Source organism: Anarrhichthys ocellatus, unplaced genomic scaffold (assembly GCF_004355925.1).
Source record: "Anarrhichthys ocellatus isolate YVR2014 unplaced genomic scaffold, GSC_Weel_1.0 scaffold80, whole genome shotgun sequence".
Lineage (NCBI taxonomy): Eukaryota > Metazoa > Chordata > Actinopteri > Perciformes > Anarhichadidae > Anarrhichthys > Anarrhichthys ocellatus.
Window position 1 is genome coordinate 561,059 of NW_022280110.1, and position 12,647 is coordinate 573,705.

The 12,647-nt window shown below is 40.6% G+C and overlaps 1 protein-coding gene across 5 annotated transcripts in view; it reads right to left on the reverse strand.

Annotated features, from left to right (window-relative positions):
- Nucleotides 1-12,434, reverse strand: part of cbfb (core-binding factor subunit beta) — a 30,137-nt gene extending 17,703 nt beyond the window's left edge. For 4 of the 5 annotated variants that reach the window (XM_031874346.1, XM_031874343.1, XM_031874347.1 and 1 more), the window contains exons 1-3: nt 12,053-12,433; nt 11,392-11,478; nt 5,493-5,609 (exon numbers count right to left, since the gene is read on the reverse strand). In XM_031874346.1, the coding sequence (XP_031730206.1) occupies nt 5,493-5,609; nt 11,392-11,478; nt 12,053-12,130 (282 nt within the window). In that variant the 5' untranslated portion in view covers nt 12,131-12,433. Of the gene's footprint in view, nt 1-5,492; nt 5,610-11,391; nt 11,479-12,052 lie in introns of all 5 variants that reach the window. The other variant, XM_031874345.1, reaches the window with a different exon arrangement.
- Nucleotides 12,435-12,647: the final 213 nt, after the last annotated feature.

Consider the following 12,647-nt stretch of genomic DNA (forward strand, 5'->3'; position numbering starts at 1 on the left):
AGAACTTCAAACTGAAAAGAACAGACACACAGACATGAATACACAGCTGAACTGGTAAATATCTGGCATATTTAAACAGTGATTTGAACGTGCTTTACAAAGACTGGACTGGTGCTACGCCTGAGGGAGGATCTGAACAGTCACCACATCATAATCTGCTATTGTAAACCAGAACATCTTGTACCCATAGTACTGTACAATCTGGCTCTAGCATTTATTGTCTTGGAAGCGCTCACCTTCTACAAACACTCGTACTGCACAACTGTTCAGATAAGGGTAAACATTTTTAGAACTAGTTGTATTAGGGAACATCTTCAGATAGCCAGATGGATGAGCCATACTTTTTTTTATTCAATTTGTATTAATTTAATACATTTTGTTTTGTTAATGACTGTCCAGTCCTTTACTGTCCTGCCCACAATACAGCTAAAGTGTTAGATCCCTAGGTGTAGCTGTGGCGCTGCACAGATGCAATAAAATATTTCCACAGTTCACCAACACCTGTGTCCATATTTGGCAAATTTTCTATTGACTCATATTAATCTGGAACAAGTTTTATCTGCCAGGACAATAATGGTATCTAATGTGGGACGGAGGTTTCAAGACCATTAGAGGAAATAAAAGTTGGGAGTGACTTCTTGTTGCATTAAAGGCTCATGGTCATTATTTTATTAATGAACACAAAACTCTACGGCTATGCTAGCGGCTGTGTGAGGTTGCACTTGTAGACACAGCGGTGCTTTGAGCTGAATGCTAATAACATGCTGACAATTACAATGCAGCATACTGATGTCTAGCAGGTATAATGTCAACCATGTTCACCACATCAGTTAAGTTTACTAGCATGCCTATATTTGCAAAAGTATTCATCCCTTTGGCCGTTTTTTGCTAATTTGTTGCATTAAAACACGGAAGTCAAATAGATTTATAATAGTTAAAATTGGTGAAGTCGCGTCAGTAGAGTGCAGATCCCCTAATGACCACCAATCTAATGTTTGAGTCACAACGATGAGAGTCTTTGAACATACAGCCATAACTTGGCACCCAAAATATTATATAGTTTGCTGCAGCAGTGTGTGAAATTAGCGGTGGACAGACACAGAGGTGCACACTCACTCACTTACGGACGTACGCGCACACACACACACACATAAGCAGTTGCATGATTCTCCTCATGGAGATTCTTTTTAAAGAGATGCTGTGTTCATACATATACAGGAAACAGTTTGAGAATGAAAACTGCTCATGAAATGTGTTTCTGTGCTGGGTTTTTGTGTTTGAGCTTTTTCGTGACAGTCCGCCCTCCTCCATCATGTAGCTGACAGACACTCGTCTGCTACTCATTCAGTCCCCCTCCCTACAACCGCGAATCTCTGTCCGTCCTTTCAGCCTCTTTTCACTCTTTTCATTCTTTTCTCTCTGTCTTAGGTTTTGTTTACTGTTTATATGTTTGTGTGTTATGTTGTGCGATGATATATGTGTGTCTAAGGCTTAGCAATCAGTCTGGCGCCACCATCTCATCAGCATGCAGGAGTATAGTGCACACACTCACTGCACACACACATAGACTCACACACACAGACACACACAAACTGCACATTAAGAAACAACCTTCAACGGTGAAACTCGAGTAATTCATGTGGTTTCAACCTCGTCTACAGTCACATGCTCAAATATGACTTTTCCACCAGTTAACGGTCACTACTGGAGGCAGTTTTTACAGTTCCGAAAACAAATCTCAACCTGTTCCAAGTGGTCATGACCGAAAAAATAGTTTGAGGCCTCTTCCCCCTGTCACTTTGGTGAAAATGTAATGAAAATTACCAGTAACTCCTGCAGAGCTGCTGTCATGCTAATCAATTTAACATGTTTCATCAGCAGCGCTCCACCCTTGTTTTGTTCATGCGTGGTTGGAAAACCTGAGATTTTCAAAGAGCCAGTTAAAAAAAGACTGCTACCTATATATACATATATATATATATATATATATATATATATATATATACATATTTAAGTGTGACACATTCTGTGCAGTATACCAGGTTAACTGAATACATTACATTTTTCATACATACAAACACAAACACACACAGAGGAGGTGGTTAGGCAAACGGATAGGATGGCGTGTAGGACGGAAAGAAAGACCAGTATCTGATTCACATGAAGGACACAAGAAGCATGGAAGTTTCTTCACACAAAGGAAACCACAAACACAACTCTTTGGATGACAAGAAATGGATGAATGAAATAGGCGAAATGTCTGACATTATGAAAACATTGAAATGGGTCAGCGATTAAAGAGTTAATGATCACGCAAACCACAAACCTTTTACCAACAAGGGGGACATGTATGTGAGGAACCACGGGAGGGGCCGGGAGTTAAGCTGAAGTCACAGAGAGCGTTATATGTCAAAGGGAAATGTAGCTCACTTATGATGAAGGGGATGTGCTAAAGAAATTAGCAAATCACAGTTTGGCACAGTATGTAGGGCTACGATACAAATTCCAGGGGGAAAGTCAGTTAAGTTCATATCTGTAAATTTGAACAATTATATCTAGTGTTTGGATTCAGCTACAAAACTTAAACAATCTAAAATGAGCAAACTACATTTAGAGTGTCTGCTGCTAAACCAGCTGCAGATGCTATAATTCATAGGACTGGGTTAACGCTTGCTAGCAAGTTAGCAGCTAACACTAAAATGACCCTCGTCCACAGCTGGCTCCCATTAGCCTGCAACATCACTGAGAGCCTGTACTTCCACTCTTTCTCTCTCTTTCACACACACGATATTCAGTCGCCAAGTTTAACCTGGCTGTGCTTTGCTTTTGGTTTGGCACGTCTGTGTGTGGAAATGAAGGCGGGAGAGAGGGAGGAACGGAAGGGGGGAGTGGATGGGGGGAGGACAGGAGTGATTGCGTGAAAGAGGGGAGGAGGGGGGGATAAAAGGAGGGAGGAGAGGGGGATGTACGGTGGGAACGAGGATGTAAGTAATAAAAAAAAAAAGAACATAAGGAACGAACGAAGGAGGGGGAGGGTGGGGGGACAGCAGCATGGATGATATAGAATGCCACAAGAATAACAAACAGGAAAAAGAAAAGAATGTGAATGAAAGAAAACCTGTGGAGAAAAGTAATAAAAATAAAGTCAGAGAGGCCAAAACAGTGACCTGGTGCCTCGGTCTCAGTTATAGTTCATGAGCTACCGTCTCCTCCTTTTCAACTCTTCTTTTTCCCCTGTTCCCCATAACTGAAGACAGCAGACCTGATTATTATTTCTACCCCAGTATTCAAATTTATGTTCAATGCTACTCCGTATTGCTATTACACATTCATAATAACTCTAATAACCTCTTTCTTTGTGTGTTGTATAAAGAAATAGGTCTGACATAAAATACATAATTGAAAAAAGAATAATATTACAATTTCAAAAAAGGTAAATTCTTTTCAGGCTCTACCGAACATTGTGGAAGCATAAAAATTTTTTTTAAAAATACTTCAAGATAAATAACCATCACCAAGCATCAGACATATGAGTGTGTGTAGCTTAGCTGTGACAGTAATTAAGAGAAGAAGTTGCAACGTACACAAAAACTCTGCCACGGCTTGACAGTTGTATTCTACAGGGAGGTCCAGCCAGATCGGAGGGCGGGCTGTGTGTGTGTGTGTGTGTGTGTGTGTGCGTGTATATGTGTGCGTGTGTTTCTTTGTGTTTGTGTGTATGAAATGAAAGCTGGATTCCTGGTGGAGGCAACACAGCAGAAAATGTACACTTGGTACACAATTAAAGGCTCTGCATTGGAACGACTGAGTGGAGCTGTCCTCTTTCTTCTAAAGAATATTTCTTTTCACTGCACACAGAAACCACATTCTGCACTCACCTGTCCTTTTTCATACGAGTGGAATATGAATGAATATTACATTAAAGTAAAGACTGAAACTTTATACTTGTTTGTCTTTCGTTGGAGCTGCATGAAAATAGCATTTCAGATCTGGAGTAACGTATTGTGAGTCACTGCCAGTATATCATGACATGTTTTGGATATGGGCAAAAAGAGCAGACTGTCAGCACTTTGATCATGATCCTCAGACGTGTGTGTGTGTGTGTGTGTGTGTGTGTGTGTGTGTGCGCGTGTGTGCACGCTCAGCTTCAGTTCTACAGAAACACTGTGAAACTGCTTTACATTGAAGCCTCCAAGCCTCATTAAAACTTCATAGATCTGTGAGCACCGTTGAGGTGACAAAGAAGAGGGTATCGTCTTACACACACACACGTACACAACCCAACACTCTCCGTCTCTGCCATACACATGCATACAGTCTAGTTCTCCCTTTGTCTGCCACACACCACATCAGAAATCTCTTCTGCAAAACGGCCATAAACACAAGCACGCACACACACACACAGCTCCCAACCATCAGGCCACTTGTGTTAAATAATTAACAGTGTGAGATTAGTCTGTCAGCCTTGGGGCATGGAGGTCCATCGATTTCCCAGAATGCATTTTTAATGAGCCGCCACACGGCATTCATTTCAGCTGGCCAGTGTCCGTGGAGGGCCTTCTGACACACACACACACACACACACAAAATCCAGACTTAGCGCCAGGGGAGACAATTAGCATACACATGAACACAACAGCAGCAGCACCACTGCACTGTACAGCTGATGTCACCTTGACAACAGCAGCAGACTAACATCTTCTGAGCTCTATAAGTTGTTTAACTTTGATCTTGATCAGGCACGGGCACTACTGAGCAACAAACATAGGTGTGGAAAGAAGCTCAGCAGTGATTTCACCTGTGTGATCGGGATCACCACGATTTTAGAGTATGCTTGGTGGTACCAGCCACCAGGCACTGCAGACCAGTAAATACCCAGTACACACTGGTTTAAAGGCTGAACTTTGAACAGCAGGGAGCTGATCGCAAGCTGATTGCTTTAATTTGTCTTTGTGGACCTGTGCACAACCTGACACACAAATCAACATGTATTCTGTCAAAGGTTATTGCCTTAAATAAGGGACATACATGTTGGATGTCAATGTACACAAAACTAAATACCCGGACTTGCTCAGGATGATGAAACTCAACATTGGCACTCATAAATTCACATGATGTTTTCTGTCTGTGCGTGGGTGTCTGGACTATCATTTAAAAAAAAAAAAAGGAACTGGAAGCAAAATAGCAGACAGAGATGCATGCGTTTCTCCAAAAGTTGTTTTTTTTCTGTCAAAAGTTTCATATTGTCATGCGTGTTATGAATCAAGAGCGCGTGACTAAAGCATGCGATGGATGGCAAAGATGTTTTCAACTCCAACTGATTTTGGAATAAGAGAAGTTGTTTGGTGAGTTCATCATGCATTTTGGACACACTTAATCAGAAAAAAATATACATATTTTTTCCAATCTCAATGCTGCGACTCAGACCATCAACAAGGTGAAGAGCAACGGAGAGGATATTTGTGTGTTTGTGTATCTTGCACTCGTCCTACCTTTCCTGTATCTCTCTCAAAGTCGACGTACTCCCTTGCAGGAACCTGCCTCTGATCTCCGTGCAGGTTGGCAGGAAAGAACTGGAGGGAGAGGTTGGTACCTGTGGCTACAAAGGCCTGGAGAGAGACAAAGAACAAAATCTCCACTGAGTTATTTTTGACTGTGATGTACCGCTGGTTATTGAAATTGTTGTTAATGTATTAGCAAACAACTGCACATCCAGCAAAAACAGGGTTACACAAGTCACACATTTTGTTGTTTTTTGTTGTTTTGGTTTTCCACCAACTTCCGATAAAAAAAGTCTCCTGAGCTGCTTCACCTGCCTCTTGTTTATTTTGGCTCTTGCTGTTTCACTCTGAAAAGGTAGTGAGCAGCTGCTTGTCTGAGCATCTTAATGGAAAACCAGCTGCTCACAGTTTTATATGGCGGCATGTTTGTTGATGTGATCTGTGAGGTTCAAATAAAGACAATGTACAGCTGGAAAACAAAAAAAATGGGCTGAAATAGGCTGAAAGCACCGTGTAAAGCTGCAGAGTGGGAGCGCAATTTAGTGGTTTCAGTATTAAGCATTACATTTTATGAATGGTAAAACGACACACCAGTGATTTAACATGTCAAAGTCAGTTTACTGTCATGAGGAACATTAAACCACCTGCAGAAAGCAGTGTACTGCCTTCTGTGGTTCTGGAGGAGAAAATCCCTTAAAGAGACATCCCGCACTTATTTTCACTCATGGCAAGGGAGTAGGCTACACATTTATTGGAGACTTCAAATTTATAACAGAAAAGTGTGACAGACATTGGTGCTTACCGGGCTGGGAGGATCTAAACAAGGATGCTTTTGAGTAGCATTATTGAAAAGTGTATCAAAGAGCTTCACTTTGAGCTTACTTTTAAGGGCTTCTTTTCATTATCGATGCATCTGCCAACTCTCTAAATAGTCAAAAGATATACTGGAAAATATCCATCAAATATTTCCAGAGCCCAAGGTAACATTTTATAATGGACCAACGGTCCAAACCATAACACCTTTCAGTTTACAATGGTATAGATCAGAGAAAAGCAGTAAATCCTCGTATAGATGTATTTAGAATAGATATGGAGCTGATTTGGGCTTCAGAGTGATTAATCGATTACAAATCAGCAGTTTCTCTCACGAGTACCCCAAACTTATAAAAGTACATTTTAGGAGTTTTATATCAAAAATACAACTTACAGTAATGCAGATTTAAGATTGTGATGTTTTTAGAGGGTTCTTGCAGAAGTTTAAACAGTAGAATGTCTGAGTAAGTTAAAATATCTTATTTGGGTGTAAGCCTGAAAGAGTTTGAGTTTAATAGACTGTAGTTGTTCTTTTTCTCCTTTCTTTAACCCGTCCGTCCTGTGTCTCTGACGAGCGCTCTCAGAACAAAAGCACAAAATCAACCATGGCCTGCTCCTTCCACACACATAATAATCATATCATACCGTAAAGCTTTCCTCATTTTTTGATTTCTGTAAAATGGCTTCATGCTCTAGTAGGAGACATTCCTATCAAGATAAACACACACACACACACACACACACACACACACACGCTTACACACACATATTATGCACACACGCATAGAGAAACACAAATAAAATGAAAATCAATAGAGTGCATTTCACTGTTGCAGTCAGAAAGCAATGAATTACGGAGATGCAGAAAATCAAGTTAGAAAATGTCTTGTTTTAATGCGTATATGTGTGTGCGTGTGTGTGATATGTTGTGTTGCGTTTGCTGAAACGGATCAATACTAATGGAATTAGGGCTGCGACTGAGCTGGAAGCATATGAATTATGCACCCTGTCAAATCTGAGAAAACTGAATGAAAGAGAAGAAGGAGAGAACAACAGGGAGTGGAATAGAGCGAAATAAAGGGAGGAGAAAGCTGAAAATTACTAAGTGTGTACATGGACACACACACAGAAAAAAGGTCTCTCATTACACACATGGATACACACACACACACACACACACACACACACACACACACACAGAAACGAGAGCTCAAAGAAGACCCGAGTCATCATTTCTGCTGTATTTGAAGTATTGGATTACAACCATCTGATTCTCATTTGCTGCCTACTACTGCGGGAGGGGGAAAAAGAGGGAAGGAGAGGCAGAGAGAGGAGAGAGATGGAGGGAAACTGGGAGACAAAGGAGGGAAAAAGAAAAAGAGAGGGCGGCAGAGAGAAACAGAGGGAATGAGAGAGAGGGAGAGAAATGAAGGCAAATAGGGCGATGGGGGTATAAAGGCAGCGTGGTGAATGTAAAGAAAGTCTGACTAGGAGAGGAAATATGAGTGAGATGTAGAATAAAGACAAAAGAAGAACAGAGCAAAGGAAATGAAATAAAAGGAATTGAAAGAGAGAGATGTGCGAGGAGAGGGGGAGAAACCAGAGCAACATGAAAATCAATAGCATTTGAGAAAGGGACTCATCTCTAATGAGCTGGGCCGAAGATAATTTACTTTGAATTATTGTCCCATTTATCAGATCAATCCTGAACAGTTTAGAGCCGCCCTGTGATTCCAGCTGCACGTCTGTGTGTGTGTGTGGGTGTGTGTTGTCTTGGAACTCCTACAGATCAGTAATACTCAGCTCAGCTTCCAAATTGCATTTTTACATGACATAGAAAATGTAGAAAATAAGCCTTTGATTGTAAAACAATGTAAAAGTTTGAATTGTTAAAAATGTTGGACACTATGTAATTACAGTATCTGTTATAACATGCAGAATACATAAAGGTATGTTTAATTTGTGTTAATAAATCCACTACCTTTAAAAAAGAATAAAACTCTGAAGAGCAAAAATATTTAGGCAGCTGGAAAACATTAACTTAATATAAAACATGTGTCACTTTTAACAGGCCTTTTATTTATTTGCTTAAGCTTGTTCTGTAAATACCAATTTGCTCTCAACTGACATGTAAAATGAAAAGCACTTACCGGTGAGTGAAACGAACACTTTTTGATTTTACATTTTTTGCTTTTCATGAGAGTCAGTCTGGAATTAGACACATGTTGACAAGCAAAAGCACTGTTTCCCTCCATACATGTTTTTAGACACAATAAAACTACTCTGCTCGGAATAAAAAAATAAATAAATTCAATTACATCTACTTCTTCCTTCATGTCATTGGAAAAAACGTAATCCTATTTACATGAAAGGTCCTTTCTCAGCGTGTGTTTCCACATCACACTGGAGTAAGTTGTACATTGATGTCACAACGTGCACATCTTAAACTCAATTGGTACCAGAGAAAACTTTCCCTCTTCAGCAGATGACAGTGAATAATAAAACACATAGGTCATTCTGCACAGTGAGGGTCAAACTTAAGTATAAACCAAACACAACAAAATAATTCAGTATTATCCTCGTAAATTGCCGGCAGTTTATTTGTTTTCTGCTCTGTCTCGTCTTTAAAAAGCGGTCCTCGACCGCACGTCCGAGTCTCGTTGTGTCAGATAGTCGTTCACACCGACCATGAAAATAGCAGGAGGTCTTTAGCGGCGTCTGCCCCAGAGATAAATCAGCGACATGATGTCACAGCTGCCGTCAAACCATTAAAACCCTGACCATCAATTCTCACAGAAGAGGCTTATAAATACGGTGAGGACAGACAGACAGACAGACAGACGGATCACGCATCATGTCCCACTAAAAGATGGTAAAACTAGATGTAACCCCCCTCGAGGATGACTAAGACAGCAGAAGTTGCCCTGCTGTGTTTGTGTCGTCTCTCCAGCTAACTTCACCTTTTATTGAGGACATGGTTAAATAGGAAGTTAGTAGAAGAAGCAGCATAATGACAATATGAACATGCCTTGACTTGCTTTAAAGTTACAAACGGATCATCACAAATGCTGCAGTAGTTTTTGGAGAGAAAACAAAAAAGGTCACATGGGTTCAGTGGCACTGGTGGAGGAAACGTAGTGTGTTGCGTTCGTAAAGGGTATTTATCTCCTGGCTGTACGGACTAGTTACAGATTAAGATTTTAAAAACCTACAATGGGCATAACAAATAGAATGCACTGTTATAGCGTAAAGTAAACCAGCTAATATATTAAAATACTGCTGACATGAAAAGTTATAATCCAGCATATAAAAACACAAATCTGACAGAGACAACTTTGATGGCATAGTGGGTACTTAACTTTTATACTTGAAGTAGTTTTGAATGCAATATTTGTTGCGACACTGTGGTCTTTTGATTAGACAGAAGAGCTCACTACAGCCCTCCTGCTTTTGAGAAACATCCGTCAAAAAATTGGACATCTGATGATCGGATGCATTTGAGGACGCGGCTACAGAGAAGTGTGGTTTGAAAATGGAGGGAGACACAAACAATCTCTCACTACAACAACAATCCGCCGGCTGCTGAATGAAAACACGGTGACCAGGTGTTCCTCTTTATGTGGGACAGCACAGACTGTTTATTCCTCTTTCCGCTTCCCACGTATAGAGACGATGTCCCTTATTTAGATTGGCTCTAGTTTTCAAAAGCCAAAAGCAGGACAGACACTTTTCTAAAAGCCGGCTGTGAAGAAAGCAGGGAAGGCTGTTAGATGTCGAACAAACTGCCCTGAGGTGGAGTCAAGTGCAGGTTAACCCATCAACCCCTTTGCTACGCTACGGCCAACGGGGGGGGAAGTCACCATGAAGTCCCAAGCTATGCAGATTTAGGATGGATTCATTTAGGATTCCATTTATGATGGAAATTACCACAAAGAAAAATAAAATACAGCTAACACAAGGATGAAAGGATGAATTTTACACATTATATACAAAAGTAAAGCGACAAAGAATGTGTCTCAACCAGCGGGCAAAGCACTGAGCTGCTACGAGCTAAGGGGTAGAATGTTTATTCGTTTAAGTCACACACAAACATCCTCTTTGTCCTGCATTTGGTTTGCTGATGTCAGATGCAGTCCAACACAACAGGCTGTAGATCTAAATCAACACAAAAACAATTGAATAATGAATATGTAATTGTGAAAAGTGTCGGTCACAACTTTCTGAAATCCGATGTGTCATCTCAAAGGTGTTTTCTTAGACCAACAGTCCAAAACCCCAAAGATGTTCAGAGAATGCTTTAGATTATTGCCAGAAAAAAAAGACCAAGATCAATCACTTATAGAAACAGCTGATTCATTTTCTGGTGCTCACGAGGAAACATTTTGCGTACATTGGTATTTATAGTAGTGCTAAGTTGCATTATTGTACATCATACAGGCATTTGTATCTTCCTGTTCACTCGCTGCATGTCGACTTCCTTCACTACATGTTTACTGTATATAGCAAAATTAGACATGACAGGTGATATTTACTTTAGCTGAGCATGTCTAGGCCCCAAATTACAGCCCTAAGAGTGTTGCAACCGTAAACTGCCTGGGTGATAACATGCGCTGATGTGTTTCTACCAAACAAAGCTGAGATGATGATGATGATGATGATGACTGCAGCTGAATACAGAGGGAAGAAGCCGTGAGCCTGTAAGTGAAGTTAAGTCTGGTGGTTCTGCGTGTCTGATAGCAGGTCTACTTCCTTGTGCGGGGACACATCAGAACATCAGCACACACACGGTGTGTCTGTGTATCTGCACTGTACTGCTGCACAACATGAACTGATTTCAGTCTTCTCATAATAACAGTTCATGTGTCTCTTAAAATGGAGTCAGCCTTGAGATTAATGCTCATTACTGAAGATGGTTTCTAAGTTTAATACATGAATCAAAACTGAGTTAAGAGGCGAGTGTGCTGTTTAATTAGATAGATAGATAGATAGATAGATAGATAGATAGATAGATAGATAGATATGTATCAACACTACAAATAAAGGAGACTTAAGGAATACAATATCATTTTGTACTCACTATTTCTGACCGTCCGTCCCTGCAAGCGTTCTGGAAGCGAGCTTGTCTCTCCTCATGGGGCCGGTCCCTGAACCCAGTATATTTAATCTACAATGAAAAGAAAACACAAACCTTAAACACCACAAACATATACTCACATCATGTATAGCAGCCTACTCTGTGTTGAATTGTAATAGAAAACACTCAATAATAGGGCACAAAATAGGGCTGCTTGACACTGAATGGCGATGCTCATTGCCAGCAGGAGGCTGTAATTTGATGATAAGCCACGGGAATTTAGAAAAGGCATCATTCTTTGTTTCTGTACTATTCATCAAATAAATAAATAATAATACATGTTAACATTTTTAAAAAAATGTAAAGAGCAAACTAAGAGAAGAATGAGAATACAGAGTGTAAAATAAAATCTCAATTTCAGATACAAGTGAACCTCATTGCACTTTTGAAGACGATCATTCTTTTGAATGGGGTGATTTTATTTATACATTAATATCAGCAACCACTGAACTAATTCAGTAAATAAATTGAGTATGAAGCTCAAAATAATTCGAGCCGCCAGCCAGCATGCTTTTCTCCTCTAACGAGCTTCTTCTTCTCTGTCCTTATTTCCGCCGTCTAACAGAATGGATCCAGTGTGTAGAAACACAGCCGACTGACTCACCTCACACTCCCTGCTCAACTTGCGGAAAAACTCCTCATTGTCAAACTTGCTCCTCTGGTCCGGGACTACCCGCGGCATCTTCACCAACACTTTCCGGTTTCTTTGAGTTTCACTTTTTTTAGTATTTATTATTTGTATTTATCCCGCACAGTAAAACTTCAACTGTTCGTCTTGACGTCCGTCCCTCACTCTGCCTCTCTTTCACTCACTTCTCTTCCGTGTATGAGTGTTTTTTTCTCTCTCTCTGTGTGGAGCAATGTGCTCTCTGCTGCTGGTCTCTGATTCTGACTCCTGGTCTTATTATGATGATCTGCGTCTGACTGCGCGCTCCGAGTCGCCTCTGGCTCCAAATGGCTCTCAGTGACCCACCTCGAAAGATAAAGCTCAATTTGTCCGTGTCTCTCTGCGTCTCTCTCTCTCTCTTGACTAGCGTGTGATCTCAAGTAAGTGGCAATAAACGAGCGCTCTGGTCTACCTGCAACTTTCAAGTGCTCCTCCCCGGTAGTCCTGCTGATTATTCGCGCATTCAAGCCACAAATAGGCTAATGTATATCACACAAAGGATTATCCCTATGTATGCGAAGTATAGCCTATA